A 19,661-nucleotide genomic window follows, 5' to 3' on the forward strand; every position below is an offset into this window, starting at 1 on the left:
CACAACTTCTTCAATGAGTCAGCTCTTCACTCCTGAGGAACTGAGGATATTCTGCCCAGTGTGGGAAGGTAGAGAACCAAGACAAAGGACACATTAATGATTGCCCTCTAAGCTAAGACGATGGTGTTAGCTCCTTTGAAGCATTAGAAGTTGGTTTTTAAAACTGTTTCATTGCAAAAAATAATATTTGGCAAAACAATGACAGTGATCCCTGTCACCAGTCAATAAGACCTCTGATAAAGTGGTCATCAACAATCACACAACCGTTTGTGCACAGACCCAGTATGTATCATAATGATACAGGGCATCACCTACAACAAAGGGAATGGGTCTGGACTGGACACCAACACGGCCTGCAGACACACACTGTACAACATGTACTGGTGCCACACAGAGCAGGGACATGGGTTTCCAGTTCTATCTTCTGCAGACATTGACCATCAAAAACTAAAAGAAATCCAATTCCATGCCATTGTTCATGTGAAAACCCATCCAACTGTCCATTTCTTTAGGGATGCCTCCCATTTAACAGTGATATAGATGAGGACCACTGCATTGAAGAATCGAGCACTGACAGCAGCATTATTATACAGGTGGTATGAGATGCAATACACAGGAATGGAACATGCAAATATACTTTCTTGTAGCCACATATGTACAGATATGAAAGAAAACATTACCTAATTATGCAAGAACATTCTGCAGTTCTGATGAGACTCCATCACATGCACATATTATGCTTGCAATTTGGGGATCTGTACATTCACAGACCGCTGTCCCACGACTCTCGCTACATGTCAATACATGTAACAAAAAGGACAGGAATTCCCTTCCCCTGGAGGGATTGGGTGACTGTTTCATTCCTACCTTCACCCGGGGAGTCCATAACATATGAAACCCTGCTTCAACAACTGACATTGTTTCTCTTTCACACGACTACAAAATAAAGGTATCAGAATTTCGTTGAACAGCAATGCCACACACCTTCCGCCTTAATACAGTGGCGGGTGTGTGTATTGAGAATCAACTTTAACATTGTCATGAGAAAAGGCAATTCTTCTTAACGGAGCGATCCAGTTTTGCATACATACTGACCTTTATGGTCACTGAACATGAAATCCATGTGTAAAAACAAGTAATGGATTGTCATATAACCATGGTAACTTAATTAAACTGAGTAACTCATCGTTAAAGAGTACCACACTTACCTAACATATCAGAACTTTTGGTTACATGACATCTTGCAATACAAAACCATATCTGATATTTCAAGAATTACCCACACCATACACACAATAAATTCAGGGCTTGATTTAACTTGCACCAGGTGCATGCTGCCATGAAACATATGCCAGTCTGCTGCTATAAAATAGCATTGCTATAAAACGTAGTAGGAACATGTGCTGTTTGATGACATCACACCCAAGAAAACATAACAAACTACACTCAACCAGGGATTAGTGATGTAGTATGTTAAATAAACTTCACAGGACCTGAGTGTTCAAAGATCAGTTGACATATGGGTTGGTCAGACAAAAATTCAAAAACATTGACAAGCACTGGGTGCAAGTTGACGTAAAAATATTAGGTTGCACTTGTGCTAAATCAAGCCCTGACTAAAAGTAGAAACTATTTCAGCAAATGGACACAAACAAGGGCAACAGGTGACTGTCGAGGACAGACGTTCGTGTTAAACTTCCTAGCAACATTTTCCACGGTCGTTTCACAATCATACACACTGGGGTTAAGCGACAACTATCCTACAAGCCTTGGAACAACTACCACACATTCAGGTCACACACATCCGACACCAGCCTATAACTTGGCTTGAGGGGCTCCCAGTAATGTGTGAAGGTCATCCAGACTCTCTTTCAGAGCTGTGGCAAAGCGTTTCGAGTCGGTCTCCGGACTGTTGAAGTATGACGACACAGAGAAGTTGATCTTAGTGTTCTGAGGGTTGTAGCAGATGCCGTAGCCGTCGGGGACAACTGCACCGAACGCCATCACAGCATCATGCTTGGCACCAACCTGAGTGACAAGATACAACACACACTGATATCACACAATGTAAAAGTATAAATAATCAAGTCTGGACCAGGCAAACCAACACCTGATAGAGAACAACCCATGTCATGTTGTTTACAAACTGGATTACTAGTTTTATGGATATTATCTTTTAGATTTTGATTTGACTATGCATAGACTCGTTAGTCCAGCCAAATTGTAACTCTGGAATTCCAGCCTTGCCTCAGGAAGATGGTTGATCCTATTGGAGACTTTCGAAAAGCATGGTTTCTAGGGACTTGTTCTACACCGGTATTATTACATTACTGCATGATGGATGACAAGACTCTACCTGGCTACTGGAAATCTTAAAGTACAGGCTGGTGGCGTAAGATCCATCCATGTGGAGGTCGGGGATGTTCTGGCCTGCCTCCACTGCGGCTAGCTTCCACCCCAGGAGGTGGCGGTCAATACCATTGCCATTAATAGCCTGAAAAATACATTCTCTTGCAGTACAGTTTGGGGTAAATTGTTCTGTACCCATGGCAATGCAGTTCAGATCAATATTGGTTTACTTATCTAAGGAGTACTACAAATCTTGTTTGTTTGTTGTTTAACGCTGCACTCAGCAATATTCCGACTATATCACGGCAGACTATATCACGGCAGTCTGTAAATAATCAAGTCTGGACCAGACAATCCAGTGATTGACATCATTGATCCACCCAGTTTGGATACGATGACAGACATCAACCAAGACAGTGAGCCTGACCACATGATCCTGTTAGTCGCCTCTTATGACAAGCATAGCCGCCTCTTATGGTAAGCACTGGCTGCTGAAGGCCTATTCTACCCCGGATCGTCACGGGTCAAATCTACAGGTAAATACATGTCATGTTCAAAGATCTTTCAGTGACATTTAAATCAAGTTTTTCAATAACCAGAAAAGCAACAATCAATGTTTGATTGGCATTCTAGAAGTTACTATCCATAGAGTTGTATCATTTCCTATACCACTTCTACACAACAGAAATTGCACACCATCTCTTTATCCAAAATCGCAACACAAATTGCACATCCACCCAAAATTTACATATGATCTCCTTGTATCGTAAAGCAGAAGAGGAAACGAGTAGAAAGCCTTTTTCTAAACAGAAGAGAGTCACATGTAAACAATCATTGCTGACCTCATCAGTGTACTTCCTGTGAGCCAGGACAGCCTTCTTGAAGAGGTCGACCTTGACCTCCTTGGACACGGAGCTGTCCAGCATGGCCTTGGTGAAGTTGAAGGAGTCGATGGAGCAGGATCTGATGGTGTCGGTGCGGCCGTGCAGGAACCGACGCAGCGATGCTGTCTCGTACGTGGCACACGGCTTGCCATACAATCTGGGTTGTGGCAACATACATTTACAATACACTTGATGTCAACAGAGCTACTACAATGCAAGCTTCACTGATCATCTGTGTATGACCACTCCAATACATTTAAAACATTAATTAAAATGATGAATTTTGGGGTCGTAAATGTTACATCTTTCTTGTCTGTAAATGGGGCCAAACAATCCTTTTCTCTGCCTGGTTTCCATCAAGTACAAGGCAAGTGAGGACATTCTGATATGTACAACATGTAGCCTCCATGCCCTGAAGATCTGGGTAGAGAACAGGTCTTCAGCAACCCATGCTTGCTGCAAGAGGTGACTATATATGTCACAAGAGGCTAGTAACTAAATAGGGAGGTCAGGCTTGCTCACTTGTTTGATGTAGTCATCTTATCCCAAATGCGTAGATCGATGCTCCTGACATCAATCACTGGACTGTGTTCCAGAGTTGATTATTTACAGACGTCCGTCACATAGCTGGAATATTGCTGAGTGTGGCTTTAAACAACAAACCAACCAAACAACCAACCTTATGCTCTCGACCTACCTGAAGTATGCCAGCTGCATGGCCACCTGGATGTAACCATCAGGGCTGAGTCGCTGGGACTTGGCGAAGTTCTTGCCGTACCTGTCGTAGGTCACCCCTCTCATGTCCACATCATTTGCCATGCTGGAAGACACCACATTCCATAAACCTGTCTGAATATCAAGCTGAGTGCTGAGACGGAAGTGGGGACCAAGGGCAGATAACTCTGGGCATGGGTGACCTGGATGTAGGAGAGGCATGTTTGGGGTTCTGTGTTATATACCGATTTCTGGTTTACACCCGGTAAGATATTTGACAACCCATTCACAATCCGCTGTCATATAGCTGGAATATTGGAGTGTGGCGTTCAGCAACAAACAAACAAAACAAAAAAACAACATGTGGTTTAACCTATGTGTGAATATAGAGATCTCAGCACTATGACTATCATAAGGCAATGTTAAAGGATGGGAGTTCCGATCAACTTAGCCAGAGATCGCTTTGTGGAACGAGGCCCAGGTCACTAGGAACACATGTAATTAGCACAGTTGTCCCGATCAATACCACCATGAGTAAACACAGCTATGAATTGTTCTACCATTTGACGGTTGATGAGTTCCCCAACAAGTGTTGCATTACCTGTCTGCTTGCACTTTGGCCTCCTCAATGTCCTTGAGCACCTCCTCAGAGTAGTTGAGCTGCATCTTCCGCACGTCTGTCATGCCCGCCGCCTTCAGCCCCGTCTCATTCTTCTCACTGCCACCAACAGAACACTCACATCATCACACAGGTACAGAGTTGTCACTGCCACCAACAGAACACTCACATCATCACACAGGTACAGGGTTGTCACTGCCACCAACAGAACACTCACATCATCACACAGGTACAGAGTTGTCACTGCCACCAACAGAACACTCACATCATCACACAGGTACAGGGTTGTCACTGCCACCAACAGAACACTCACATCATCACACAGGTACAAGGTTGTCACTGCCACCAACAGAACACTCACATCATCACACTGGTACAGGGCTGTCACTGCCACCAACAGAACACTCACATCATCACACAGGTACAGGGCTGTCACTGGTCACAGAAGTAGGTTTTATACAGATTCTTGTAAATGAAGTGCTCTTTGATCTTAAGGTACGACATACATGATACAGAAAGACGAGCTTTTGCCTGCATATCTAGCCTGTCTATCTAAATACTCAGATTCGTCTGGGTTATCACTCATATCTTCAATAAGTGAGACCTGTGAAGATCCGGGGTAGAATAGGTCTTCAGCAACCCATGCTTGCCGTAAAAGGCAACGATGCTTGTCATAAGAGGTGACTAACGGGATTGGCTGGTCAGGCTCGCTGACTTGGTTGATGCATGTCATCTTATCCCAATTTCGTGGTTCGATGCTCATGATGTCAATCACTGTATTGTCTGGTCAAGACTCAATTATTTACAGACCGCCATCATATAGCTTGAATATTGCTGAGTGTTAAACAACAAACAAAACAAACCAATGTAAAATGTAAAAGTGAAAATATCCTTCTTTTTACCCCATTTGACTACGATAACAAATTCAGACAATTTTGTAAGATAAATTATTGGCATGCTGATTGAGTTCTTTGTGGTTCAGAGAGGTTCACATTAAATTCTGAACCAATGCCTACACATCTTCAAATATTCTTCCTTCAAGTTTCACTTAAAATTTGAAAGGTCGTGAGGCGCGTCACTGACTGACCAGAATGTGAGCACGTGGTCCATGATGGCCGCGATGGGAGGCCCTTCCGCCGTGGTGTGTTCGTAGTTCAGGCCACACACTCCCTTCTCACCAACAACAAACTGTCGGGGAAACAAGCATAGATTACAACATGGCCCCCCACAAGCATCTCACTAGCTGCAGGGTACAATTTAACCACTTTCACCAGGTGCAACCAAGCGTATTAATCAACTTGCACCACCAAAATATTGGCTACACCACTTTTATATAATGAATTGAAATATTGTACTTTCAGTTATTTCAATATTAAAGAAACTAAAAAGACCCAAAAATTGAGAATGTGCTCCAGCATTTTATCTATTCACATCTTGTCATCCAGTGAACAACCTTCAACAGAAGTTCAAAGCATCTGTTTGTTGAGATTGTAACCTCATGAGCGACTGTTCAAGTGGTAATTGAGGATAAATTAGTTTGCGCACAAAGTTTCCAATTCACTGCATTCAGGCCTGAGTATTTCACTATTTTCATGAATGTCCTAGAGTCTAAAAGACATCTTCCCTAAGCAAGGGAGTTAACTGACTGTAAAAGTCCAGTTTCCACTCTTGTTGACTACTAGGCTTTTGAACAGGGTTGCGAATAAGTCTATGTTGAGAGTTGCCAACTGGAGCGTTAGCAGCAAGAATGCATAAGGGTGTAACATATCTTCTGTGGCAGCCACCTTCCCTGGCTGGGAAAGGGCACCTGCCAGCAATGGCCAGTACATCCGATAACCCCGGTATGTGGCAAGCCTGAGCATCCATCTGCGGCACGTCAGGTGATGCAATTGCAAACCGACCTCTCCTTGTCACACCCTGTGCTGACATTACAGAGCACCTACAGTGTCTGTCACTGATGTACCGTAAGGTTCTGAGATAAAACCAGACGAATCCAAGGTTGAATCTTCAACCAATGATCCAAGGGTACCCTTAAAGGGGCACTGATCTAACGCAATTCCCCGATCTGGTTGTTGCCTTTGTTATTGTTTTTTCCCCCGTGAGTACCCGGATGATACGCAACGCAACTGAGCGTGACTAGAGACTGGGCTACCATCTGCAAGGACAGCTAAATAAACACTGATTGGTTAACTGTGATCTATAAAGATTTCGACAAAGGGCGCATGTTAATTAATTTCTTCAGCCTAAACAAACAGACAAAAAGAACGGCGGAGCTCATCGGATGTCGTCATTTGGAAATACCCCAGATGGTTATAGTTTAATACTAAAAAAAGTATCCATGCAGTGAAAGCATTTTCGGATTTCGGCTTGCGTCGATAATACGATTACTACTCCCTTGTTGTCATCCACGTTTTCTCGTCTAACCCTACACTTGTGTATTTGCCATCATTCAATTGATGCTCAGTTAATGAATTTATTACAGGTACAATTAGTGGTAGCACCACTTAGATAACCTGACAAAGGTTCCCATTTGGCATTTATTGTGTCTGGGGTAATTATTCAATCTAAATCCAGGTTGGAAGTGAGGTGTGTGTTATGTAATATGCACGTGGCAGCCCAGCAAGAGATGAATGATCAGTTGATTTACTTTTTTTTTGTAAATCAACGGATCGTTCCTAGTCATCAAAGGATTAACAGAAAATATGTTGATTGATGAATCACTGTTATCTTGCACAGTGGAGTGAGTGTTTACATGTCGAGGTTTACTAAAACAAAGGGTAATACACTCATATCATGGCGTGAAATGCCGATGGAAAAACAACATACTTTGTTCAAAGGGTTAACTGATAATACGTTGATTGATTGATCTTTATTATCTATCACTCAATGGATTTTTTAGGAACCGTGGACGTTATGAAAATAGTTGTCACGTGGGCTTTCTTAGCCGACCATTGAGACTTGACACCTATGTAAAACACCTGAAACAATCCAAGTGATCTGTTGACAAACGAACACGTGTTATAATATCCCAAAACGATATATATCTTTTAAACTATTTGATTGTTACAGAGACACGTGACATCGAATAAGTTTCTTTGTACAGCTGCAGACGAGTGGGATATTGTTCCTTTGTGTGGATATTCACGGATACATTCCTCGAACAAGGAAGCTGCCTAAAATGTATACACATAAATTTGGTAGGTTGTAATTATGATATTTGCCTTTGGTTTTCCTTCATTTGAACCGATTCGTTTTTGTTTCTCTACGTCTTGGTTGGGAAATTCTTCAATGCGCGATAGACGTTGTTTTCACAGGTCTTTTCCGTTGTAAGTGTGTATATATTACCGTCAATTTGTAAAATGTGATTCTCTCAGGCAATTTATAAAATGTGTAAATATTTCAGTCATTTTGACCAAAAAATCGGTCCAGATTGATAAAGATGATCAAAAGGGCCTACAAACATCACAACAGATTATTATGTAGGATTAGAAGCCAAACAACATAGAAATGTACTTTCAACGTAACATTTTCAGTCTCTTGGTGATGACATTAAAATTCAAAATGTTTGGAATTCGTTATCATAATAATACAGATGGAAATTTTTTCAGTCACTTTGTAAAATAACTGAATATTTAGACGTTTAATAAATTTGTTACACATTTGACAGTAACAAAATAGACACACTATAAAAAAAGCAATGCTCAGGTGAAATATTTACTTTGTGTTGCAAGTCAAAATAGTGTAAACGAAAATCGCAAAATTACCAAGCAAGTGACTTATCAAAACTTCGTCACCATTACCGATGCTACCCCCAAAGATACCTACATTTCCTTATTATTTCAAAAACTGTTGATCATTTTGTTGATCAATGTGACCATACGCCCTTATTACTACCCATAAAAGTGACTAATGCGCTTACGAATGGCGCAGCAGAGGTCGCGAACTAGTCTAGATTTCTGGTATACATCCAGGTACTCACTGGGAAAAAACAATAACAAAGGCAACAACCAGTCCCGGGGAATTGCGTTAGATCAGTGCCCCTTTAAGCAGTTGTTGAGGGTGTCAAAGAGGCCGCCGATGAACTGGAGAGCCTGAGACGGAATCAGATCTGACTTTTATATGGCAGGGACACATTTTTGAAAGTCCTGCAGAGAGACTTGGTCAGACAGCCCCTTTGGAAAGCCTGTAAACGCAGAGGCCTCAGCTTGTGCTCCTGCCAGTAAGTCTCAGTGGACAGGCAAAATCAGGCCACCTACTACCCTGTCGACTAGCTGTGGTGTACACCACTTCACACGTCACACATCATCAAACATCTCACTAGCTGTAGTAAACCAGGGATCCACAGCACGAAGACATCACCCAACTGCTGTAGTTCACATTCATGTGGCTACCAAAAGGTTTACATATCCGACAGTCAGGTCACTTTCAGCCAGGTGAGCTAAGAATGGAGTTACGCTTCTGTGTCTGAAATCCTATCACCACATGAACAGCACCATGAGCACAGGCACATTTGTATGAACTCACCTGCAATGTCTTGTCAAACCAGCGGTTGCCCGAGTTGTATGCACTTCCTCCGCCGTGCAGCATCTGGGTGATGGCAAGACTGTTGGTGTGGTCCTCGTCCGTAGGCTGCTCGCCGGCACTGTCCACACACATCACAAAGATGCTCTTCTGCAGGCTCTCCATGGCCGTCTGGTTGACCTTGTCTGACAACACACCACCACCTCACTTCACATGTCCGTGTGTTACAGTACATGGCCCATACAGACAACACGCTCACGGAGGAACATTTGATGCGTGTTAACTGTTCATCTGTGTTGAAGTTTTGTTAGCCTTATCCATACATACTGTGGAATCTGTCAAATTCAGATTTGGGTGAAAACCAGACTTTTTCTCCAGTCCCGTCAGTTCCTTAATAAATTATCATTACTCAAACTGATCTCCAACTCTCTAATTCAGACGTTTAACACTTTGGACTTTGGACTAAAGTTATGGGCCCAACAACCAATTTACTAGTGAAAAGGAGCTGTCTAAATCGGACCAGACAGACGAGATGTTCTCTCACTTTGAAGTAAGCTAGAACAACAAAGCTGATCCTGCATGTCATCCTATTGATCATAACACTTTGTTGTCTGCTTAGTTAACTAGAACTTACTCACCTGTTAATGGGAAACTCAGCTTAGTTAGATTACCTCAGTGTCATGAGCGTGTCAATGTAACAGTAACACAGCTTGTCATTTATCAGTCGCAATGGCTGAGCGACCAGCAAAGAAAAGGTGTATCAAACCACGGACGTATATACGTCTTTGATCAAACTAACACTTGCTGAGTCAGTGCCAAAAGCGCAGCAGAAAGAGTTAGCCAAGAAGTATGGCATCAGTAAGCAGACTATTCTAAATGTAGCGATGACATCAACCAGCAACAGCAAATAAAGATGAATAATCATTGCTTTTCATTTTTTCTTCAGGGCAACTTTATGTACTCAGTGTAATCTGGACCTTGCCGTAAAATAGACATTTTTACCAGTCCCATCCAAGTTCGAATTGGACAGATTCCACTGTAGTTAGTAATTTAGATGTTTTTATCTAACAACCATTGAATTTCCTAAAAATATTCTTGTAAATGTTGCATTCAAACCTGAATAGATTGGGGAAATAAGAGTTAGTTAGTGCGGCTTTTCCGTCTGACAAGGCGTTCATGGCTGACGACTGAAAGATACAATGTTTACATCACGTGATGGTCACGTGCTAGGGTCAAATAAAGTACAATGGCTATGTTACCTCCGAGGCCTACTTTCACGACCACCTACTCCACCTATTTGCCTGGTACAACAATCTCTGCCTGCTGGGGACGTACTGTAACCCAGCCTTCCTACAATGTAGCAAATGTCGTCTCACCCTTGACCAGCTTCTTGTAGGTCTTGGCCCAGCTGGTCCTGTCCCCCATGGTGAGGACGCCGATGGAGGGGGCAGCGTTGGGGGACATCTCCACGATCTTCGTCAGCTGCTGGTAGAGCTGCTCCACATTGAGGGGCCGGTTGTCATTGCCGTACACATCCAGCGAGAACAGCTGTACACAAGCAACAATCTATAGTAACATTGAACAATGAAGGCATGCCAGGCTAATGTTGCTAGAGACAAACCAAGGCAAACCAGCTCCATTAACTGACAACAAGGCAGTGCTCCAGATAAGCTGCATATCTGCGTAAAATAAAATCCAAGCGTATCAAATACGCAACGAACATTACAGATACGCTACAAAAATCAAACTTGTGCGTATCATCAAAATATTGTGAAGTAACCCTGTATATTCAATTAGAAAATCAGCAACTTATTTTGAAATTGTAAACGGGCATTCCGTCAACCTTGCCAAACTCCACGATGACAGTTACATCATGATCATTTGCCATCACACTTTCTTGTGGAAGTATCGTGGTATTTTTTGGTCCTATAAAGCTCTCGAACCCACACGACACCAGTTTGCAGGGACTAGATGAATAGTGTTTTTATATATTCAACTTGAATACCCACATGTGTAAAAACTAGTGGGTAACAGAAATTTGAATACCCAGATAGAATTACTGATACCCAATGATTTCAAAATGCATGGGCAAAATACCCACAACACCAAAAGCTTATCTGGAGCTCTGAACAAGGTGCAACAATGTTCAACCACCATGGTATAGCTCAGTATCAACGAGCTGTCAAACTGGAGATACCATCCAAGTCCAGTACAGTAAACTACAGGCATAACGAACTCAAAGGGACAACTAATTTTAGTACGTTATAACAGAATTTCGTTATAAGCATATATACAGCTTAACTACAGCAAAGTTTAGGGACAAAAAAGTAAGTTCGTTATAAGCGTGTTCGTTATAACCGTATTTTACTGTAAATTCCTTTTGGTCAAATTAGACCAGTGGGTACAAGACCATGACTACAAGCACTAGCACTGCATTAACTACCTATAAAGCAACATGACAATGACTGCTGAAGTTGACTTCAAACCCGGATCTTCATGGGTTGCTTGGTACAGAATTATCATGAAACTACAGATACAATCACTACGATTACAGTCTCTATATAAATATCTTCATACTCAATTTCTGATATATTCTTTTTATTCTGAACTACTGACACAAATCCTGCTAAGTTACTACAATACCCCCAATGTGACTCCCTATGTCAGCATCTCCTACCTGATTCTTGTGCATGATGGTGACATGCCTGGGGGGGTTGGGCTCAGTGGATGGGTAGAGGACGTGGGAGTCCCTCTTCACACCGGGGACGCGGCAGCCGCCCAGGATGGTGTAGTACTGTATCATGCACAGAGGCTTGCCACCCAGCAGCTCCACCGGCAGGGTCTGCCTGAAGAACAGAGTCACAGGTCACAGGTCACACTGCCCTCTACACAGAGCTGAAACAGTGCTGCAAGTCTGTCTGTAGAACACATGGCCACGTTCATACAACCCTCCACACAGAGCTGAAACAGTGCTGCAAGTCTGTCTGTAGAACACACAGTCACGTTCATACAACATGTGAAAACAGCAGCCACTTTGGTCAACTGATTCCCTTTCAGTGGTCTATAACAATCAACTCTCAAGAGAGATAAGAGTTTAGAATATGTCAGCTATAAGTTTACTTACTCATCAATCATCACTTTGTAATCAATGACACCAGCAATCACCTTCGCAGCAAATCTGGAAATTGAAAATTTTAATCTTGTTCATTATCTTATTTAAATATCAGTGAATACCTTGCAGAAACTGCCCACAGAAAATATTAGTCATAACAGTAACTTGAGCAGTCTTGCAGCTACAATGAAAAGGCGACAAAACTGCAAAATCTGTGAAGAATGAACCTTCAAACTATGTGGCTGTATCCACCGTTCAGTCTCCATCACTCTGGGGCTCCTGTGTTCCTGCTACCGATGCATGACTGTCGTATGAGGAGGCTGAGTGGACAGGGTGCTGTGCATCCTACCCTGATGACGTTTGAGTTTATGCATAATATCAATTACTGGATGGTATGGCTCTGCCTCAATTGTTTAAAGGCCACTATCACATACCTGGAATAATGTGAGTGAGTGAGTGAGTGACTATGGTTTTACGCTGCTTTTAGCAATATTCCAGCAATATCACGTCGGGGGATGCCAGAAATGGGCTTCACACATTGTACCCATTTCGGGAATCGAACCCGGGTCTTCAGCGTGACGAGCGAACGCTTTAACCACTAGGCTACCAGACCGCCCCCCTTGGAATAATGAGTTTGGGATTGAACAACAAACATACTCCTAGTTCTAGGGTCAGCTAACAGATTATGTATCATGTGATGGTCTAACTTATTAAAACAATTAAGCAATTCCCTGCTTAGAAAGGACAGAAACCATTCAAATTTATCTGTGACCTCAGGCATAAATATGCTCAAGATACTGCAAAGGTTGATTGCAAAATATACAAAACGAACAAATCAGCAGAAGAGAGAGAATTTATGAATGTCAACTTCCATATTATGCATCTTCCTTAGGCAAGAGAGTAAACTGACTACAAAAGTCCAGTTTCCACCCTTGCTGAGATACATTTTGGTTGGATTAACGAGTCAATGCATAGTCCAATCAAAATCTGGTTTGTAAACTGCCATAAGGATTTCACTCAGTTGCAGGATTTGCAAAACATGTGTATCGCCAACTTGGCGTCAAGAGATATTTTCCAAAGCTTTTCCTGTTTTTAATCAAGGTGGTCACGTGATTTGACGCACTTCGCAAAGTTAAACCCATTTTATTTCAATACAGACTTTGATTGTCGATCAGATAGTTTTGACTGTGCATTGCCATTTTAAAGCCAATGCAAGTAATATGAGAGGTGGAATCTGATTGGTCAATAGGAGGGACATAGAAGGGACATAACTCGTGATAGCCATTGAAGGCGCTAAAATTGAGCCACGAAATCCCAGCCTAGGTCGACTAGGGTAGAATCTGACTTTTACAGTCAGTTAACTCCCTTGCTTCAGGAAGATATCATTTTGCAGTATATGCTTCCTCCTTCATCAGGTGAATAAATGTGAGATGCAATGAGCATATATATGTACATGTATAAACAAGTTAACAAAGGTTGAAACAAGGGAAGCCAACAGTTAATTAGAGCTGATTGGTGACCAGCAATGGGCAAAGCAAGGCAAGGAGTTAAATACCATTCCAAGACTTGCTACAACTCTGCAGAGTTCCTGACTCTGTCTAGCGCCACCCTGGACTGACTGACCTGAGCTGGCCCTTCTTGTCGGTGTAGTCCTGGCGGGGGAAGATGACCGCTGGGTTGGAGCTGATGACAACCGGTGTGCGGATACTGAGGTACGCCACATCCTTCCACCAGTCGGACAGCTGGGACAAAGTCGTATACAGTCAACAGGGTAGTGAACAACAGGCTAGTTACAAGAGGGAGCAAAATTCAGGACACGGGTTGGGATTTATCCAGTGGAAGACAAATCGATACAAGCAGTGTTCCAGACAGATGCCGTTTGGGCGTATCATACGCATGAAAACCAGTCAAATATGAACTGATTGCAAATTACAACCGTATCTTATACATGGGCAAACAATACTCTATGGTGTCATGATGAATTGTTACCATCCTGGTCGGTTTACTCTAAAAAATGTTCTGTAAAGTATTGCTAAATTTGTGTTCACCTTATCGTTCCACTTACTTAAACAGGAATATGTCACTTCATGTAAGCAGCGTATGGATTTCCTCCTGATCATGCATTGTCATTGGCTAATATTGCACTGGAATTTTCTCATCTCGGTTATGTTTATGTTATGTTATATTTGGCACCAAAATCTGAACGTACAACACAAGATCTTTGAAGAAAGGCGGTGCAACAATGTCATACCGGTACTCGTCAATTCTACGAATGAGCAGTATGGTACTTATAATATCATAATGATATAATATATGTGGTACTGCTCAGTTCTGATAATGACCAGAAGTGTACTTAATGGATGAAACATTATGGAGCACATGACATAGAAATGAGTTTTGTGCCATCCTCACCCAGTTTGTTTTTTCACCTGCCCTTTTTTCCAGGAGAGCTTGCAACTCAGGACCAGGAGACTTCTTAAAGGCTTCAACGAGCTGGAAACCAACACTAGCAAGTTATACATAAAAACTGTTCATAGATAGCCTCCATGCAGAAATCAATAAACAAGATAAACAATAAACAGGATAAAAGTCAAGGCTTGTATAAACAATTCTTGGTGTCTCACAGACAAGGACATTCTTGACAGGATTTGTATCTTTGCATTAAGAATGCGTGTTGTGCATCATGCACATAAATACATTATATCATGCTCACAAATTTCAGGAACTAGAATAACACTCACAATCTCAACTATCAACAAATCCAGTAACATTGATGATTTATCAACTAACACATTAGGCCATCTCCATGTCACAGATCTGAAGCCAAACCCACCTTTTCCGTATGGCGGTAGTCCTCAGCACTGACCAGTGGCTGTACTGTCCGCAGATACTTGTGCAGCGTCTGCTCAACGCTCGGGAGGGGGAGTCTGGGCAGGGAGTCCTGGACAGCAAACATCCGCCCAATGGGCTTGATCTTCGGCTCCCTCTGCATCTTGGACAGGATCAGGCCAGCATGGTCACCCTGACAACCACACACAGCATCAGTACCACACTTCAGTCACCACTCTCAACAGTACTTCACTCATATCACACAGTAACTGTAAGCTTATTAGAGTTGAGGAAAGGCAGAACTCACTCGGGTCTTCAACCAAGGACCGTTTGGTGCCAACAGACCAAAACAAAAATCAGAGGGAATCTAGGATTCAAACTGCACTTGATTTATGATATGAAGAATATACCAATCATCTTTTCAAAATCATGCATCAATGAACTATACACTGGCAGGTAAAAATGTTTGCATAATAAACATGATAAATGTTTGTTTTTCATTAGGATAAATCATTGGTCTATATACTGTTGGCAGATATTTTTACATAATTTTTAAATACGAAGTTTACACGATATACAGCTTTTCCAATGGACTATAGGTTGGTCATATGACCGCGAAATTGAACAACACAATTTGACAAAACTGTATTCTTGAAATGACGTAAACACTGATGGACTACTTCCACATTCCTGGGGGAAACCCTGGAGTTCCCTATCACGAAAACATACAGAAGCAGTGTTTTTGATCATTCAGACACTTCAATTTTTGTCATTATTTGAATACATTTGTTGTAAACAAACTACGACAGATGTTCCTGTAGAACAAGTTGTGCTCACATCACCTCTCTTCTTGAGGAACTATTTTATTCCCTGACATAGCTGGTTGTTGTATGACTGTCAGTGTAAACATGATGTCACACACACTAAATAAAATTGTGTTTAGATCTAGACCTAAATCCTTCAAAGGTAAAAAAATGGTGAAATTGTAAAAAATCATAAGAATTGACTTTCACTTTGTGTGAGATCATTGGAGTATGAAACATTACAAAACAATACCAAGATATCTGTTCATTATGTCAAAACAAAAGTCCTGTACCAAAGTCTTCACCAATGTATCTGCCCTTCATAAACCCACTTTGATCTTCGATATAATAATAGAGGGCAGAACCTTTATAAATGTCCACCTGCCCGACAGAAATCTGTCACATTGGTATGCATAGTTTAATGAATTTATTTCGAATTTGTCAAATCGTATTTAAAGAATTCATCTGCAATTCCCGATGGCCAGGATTTTTTGCTTCATTTTTCATATTTATTAAAGCATTAAGTGCACAGTCAGATTGTAGATCTCCCTAAGAGATTCTGAGTCAATATCTGGTACCTTGTGTACAGGATAACTACCAAACAAGCCTTCAAATTAGAATTTTCATACCGGCATATGCATGATAAGGGGCAACAATGCTTGTCATAAGAGGCGACAAATGGGATCGGGTGGCCAGGCTCGCTGATTTGGCTGATGCATGTCATTGTATCATTGCATACGTGTGAATTGATGCTCATATTATCAATCACTGGATTGTCTGGTTCATACTTGATTATTTACAGAACTCGATCAAATGGCCAGAATATTACAGAGTGAGGCATTAAACAACAAACAAACAAAAAGAATTCTCACATATGTTTATGTGTTTCGGCTGTTGTGGCTCTGAACATGTTGCGTATGATGTAGAATATCGGCATTATCACGATTATTACAAATTTCATGTACAGTTGTAGCTTAGTGATAGCTTTGTTGAAAAGACAGAAAAGGTTTTGTAGGTTTTGTCCTTTCTCATGCCATCTTGCGTTTGACCTTACATGGTTGCGCATGTATACACGCAAACATGCCGACTGCACAGTTAAAATCCCAATGGCATGGTTAAAACAAACTCCCAGTGCCCTTAATGCATGCCTACAATTTGAAGAATATATACCAAATATATGACATCCATTTTTCAAATCCTGTTACGATATTCAATTGACTTCAAACATGTGGAAAGGATCTAGTTGTTTTGTTCCTTTTTGTCACCGTAGCTGTTCTGTTTTCTCATTAAGTCCTTTTATCCTAGCTCATCTTTTTTATTGATGAATATCTAATCATGCATCCTCATACATTTCATAATATTTGCAATATAGTAAACTGTTCTTTAATTTCCAAAACATCTCTTCTTTTCAAGTGTTGTAATTGTATTTGTATTGAAGTTATTGAATGACCCTATCAGTAGCTTGTAGTATTTGTGGATACAAGAGATTTTCCAAGGTACTTGGTAACCATCCAAGCGTATTATTTGCTTTGATTTTCTCCATGTACATCTAGAACTCAATATCTGTTTGCTTCCCTTCAAGGATCGTTCAGATTAAATTCCTCAACCATGTTCAATTAGTACCATTTCTCTTGTTCACCCTATGATAACATGTTTGTAATTCGATGTATCCAGATCTTGGTCCTGCACTAGACGCCGCATATAATATTTATTTCAGTTTCTTGATCACAATTTATTTTTTGAAATTTCCAAAGATTCTGGAGTATGTATATTTAAAAAAATGATGATGTGCTCAAAAAGTTATCTGGAGCTCTGGTGATCATGGTGATGCTCATGTGAAATCATACGTTTGTGTCAAGTCAAGTTAGTGTAAACAAAATTTGATGAATACCAGGCAAGTGACGTATGAAAACCTTCACTGTTACCGATGCCACCCCAACAGATGCCTATATTTTACAAAACTGCATTTATGTGACGATACGCCCTTACTATCAATAAAAGGGACAAATGCACTAACGGGTGGCAGAGAATAGGTCACAAACTAGTCGTGATTTCTGGGATATCATCTGGCAAGCCATGGAAGAAAAACAATAACAAAGACAGCATCCCGTCAGGGAGAATTGTCAGAGATCAGTGTCCCCTTAAAATACATGTGTAAATAGTTGGGAAAGACATAATAAAATGTTCGAATGTTTTTGTCATGAATGAGTCAATGCATCAGATTTACATCACTTGTTCACCTACTGGATAAAAACTACTTGTAAAAAAGCCTGACATAAATGATAAGTTTCACAGTAGACACAGATTGACCCGCTCAGTATAATACAAGTCAGTCCTGATCATGCTGATGGGGTTGCACTGTTTAGGGTCAAATTTTAAAACATCTGTCAAAAATGTAAAGTGAGTCAAATTTTTATCGTAAAAGATTACCCTACTATGCCCATAAAAAACTGCTTAGCGTAAAAAAACAATACTGTTTATCTTAATTGTTCTCAAATCTTGTAGACAATAGAACCAGTCAATTGGTATTTGCAAAGCAGGAATTACAGTAATGAAAGGAAAGCAGAACTATCTGTCTTCATGTTTCCTACAGAACTCACAAGCCGCATTCAACATATATCCAATTAACATGATTCATGTACTAGCATTTGATTTCTACTCAGGTGAATGATTCCCAAAAGTTCTGCTTTCCTTCATGCTGATTTTATTCTAATTTTATTTTATGTTACTGCATCTTAAGTAATGCAACTGTGTTCTGGTATTGTTCATATTTCAAAGTTATAAACAAAATATAATACCTTTGAAGACATGTTTCAATTTACTGAGGGGGTCGGGTAGCCTAGTGGTTAAAGCGTTCGCTCATCACGCCGAAGACCCGAGTTCGATTCCTGACATGGGTACAATGTGTGAAGCCCATTTCTGGTGTCCCCCTGCCGTGATATTGCTAAAAGCGGCGTAAAACCATACTCACTCAAATTTACTGACTAAAAACGATAGGGAAAACCGGTTTGCTACGTTTTTACTAAGCTGAAAAATTACTGACTTCTGACGAAAGGCCCCAAATTTTACCGACTTGTGAACTCCCACCCCTTACTATCAGGATCCTCATACAAACATTTTGAAGAACATGGAATGTTGGAGTAGCTATATAGACATGATAGAATATGAATTAGAACTTTCCTACAAGGATCAAAGGGCAAAGGATAGAGTAGCTCAGAGTTGTGGGTAACCTACCCTAACACAACTACCGGTAACCTAAACAACCTCAAGGAACGAGGGACCAGGCTTAATATGTATTTTTCGACACTAAATATGTTTGGTTAGCTAAATATATGGTTTTATAACTTTTAATGGTACTATTGGGTGGTGAACAGATTCACATAAAGTTTACCATGTCCCATTAAAGAGTCGCAGTTGTCAAGTGTAGCCCCGAATGTACTATTCCCAGCGGCACTTGCCCCTTTACCCCACTAAGCAGGTTCAAAAGTTTATTCTTCCCAAAACTTAGTTTACCTTGTTATTATCAGTACTGCAAGATCTACCAGCCGTTCACTGGATCAAAGCATTCACCTCTCACAAGAGAATCCTTTGACATCTCCAAATCGTTGCACAGGTCCAAAATAAACTTTTTTAAACCATATAGCATAGACTAAAATACTTACCAGTGGTTTCCTCAAATGCCGAAGCATTGTAATCATGACTGGCCCAACTTATACTTAAAGTGGAGCTTGCGGGTCAAAGTACACAGGCTTGCTTCTGCAATGTGCGAGTTTGTTTTGAATCATAGAACGCATGCGTGTGGTTATTTATTTTTAGCTAAATATCAGTGC

General features: G+C 41.0%; 1 protein-coding gene across 2 annotated transcripts; it reads right to left on the reverse strand.

Annotated features, from left to right (window-relative positions):
- Nucleotides 1-345: 345 nt before the first annotated feature.
- On the reverse strand, nucleotides 346-19,597 carry LOC139473006 (carnitine O-acetyltransferase-like). Of its 2 annotated transcripts, none has more exons than XM_071255505.1 (14): nucleotides 19,494-19,597; nucleotides 15,033-15,221; nucleotides 14,612-14,692; nucleotides 13,823-13,941; nucleotides 12,212-12,265; nucleotides 11,765-11,933; nucleotides 10,464-10,635; nucleotides 9,091-9,272; nucleotides 5,654-5,754; nucleotides 4,549-4,665; nucleotides 3,931-4,053; nucleotides 3,192-3,390; nucleotides 2,357-2,494; nucleotides 346-2,028 (listed from the first exon to the last, which is right to left on the reverse strand). In XM_071255505.1, the coding sequence occupies exons 1-14, from the start codon at nucleotides 19,527-19,529 to the stop codon at nucleotides 1,816-1,818; spliced, it is 1,893 nt and encodes a 630-aa protein (XP_071111606.1). In that variant the 5' UTR covers nucleotides 19,530-19,597; the 3' UTR covers nucleotides 346-1,815. The 2 variants fall into 2 exon arrangements, with proteins under 2 accessions (XP_071111606.1, XP_071111607.1); XM_071255506.1 differs by lacking the exon at nucleotides 19,494-19,597 and adding an exon at nucleotides 19,345-19,468.
- Nucleotides 19,598-19,661: the final 64 nt, after the last annotated feature.

The sequence above is a fragment of the Haliotis cracherodii genome, unplaced genomic scaffold (assembly GCF_022045235.1).
Source record: "Haliotis cracherodii isolate W230 unplaced genomic scaffold, xgHalCrac1.p SCAF_26, whole genome shotgun sequence".
NCBI classification, from domain to species: Eukaryota; Metazoa; Mollusca; class Gastropoda; order Lepetellida; family Haliotidae; genus Haliotis; species Haliotis cracherodii.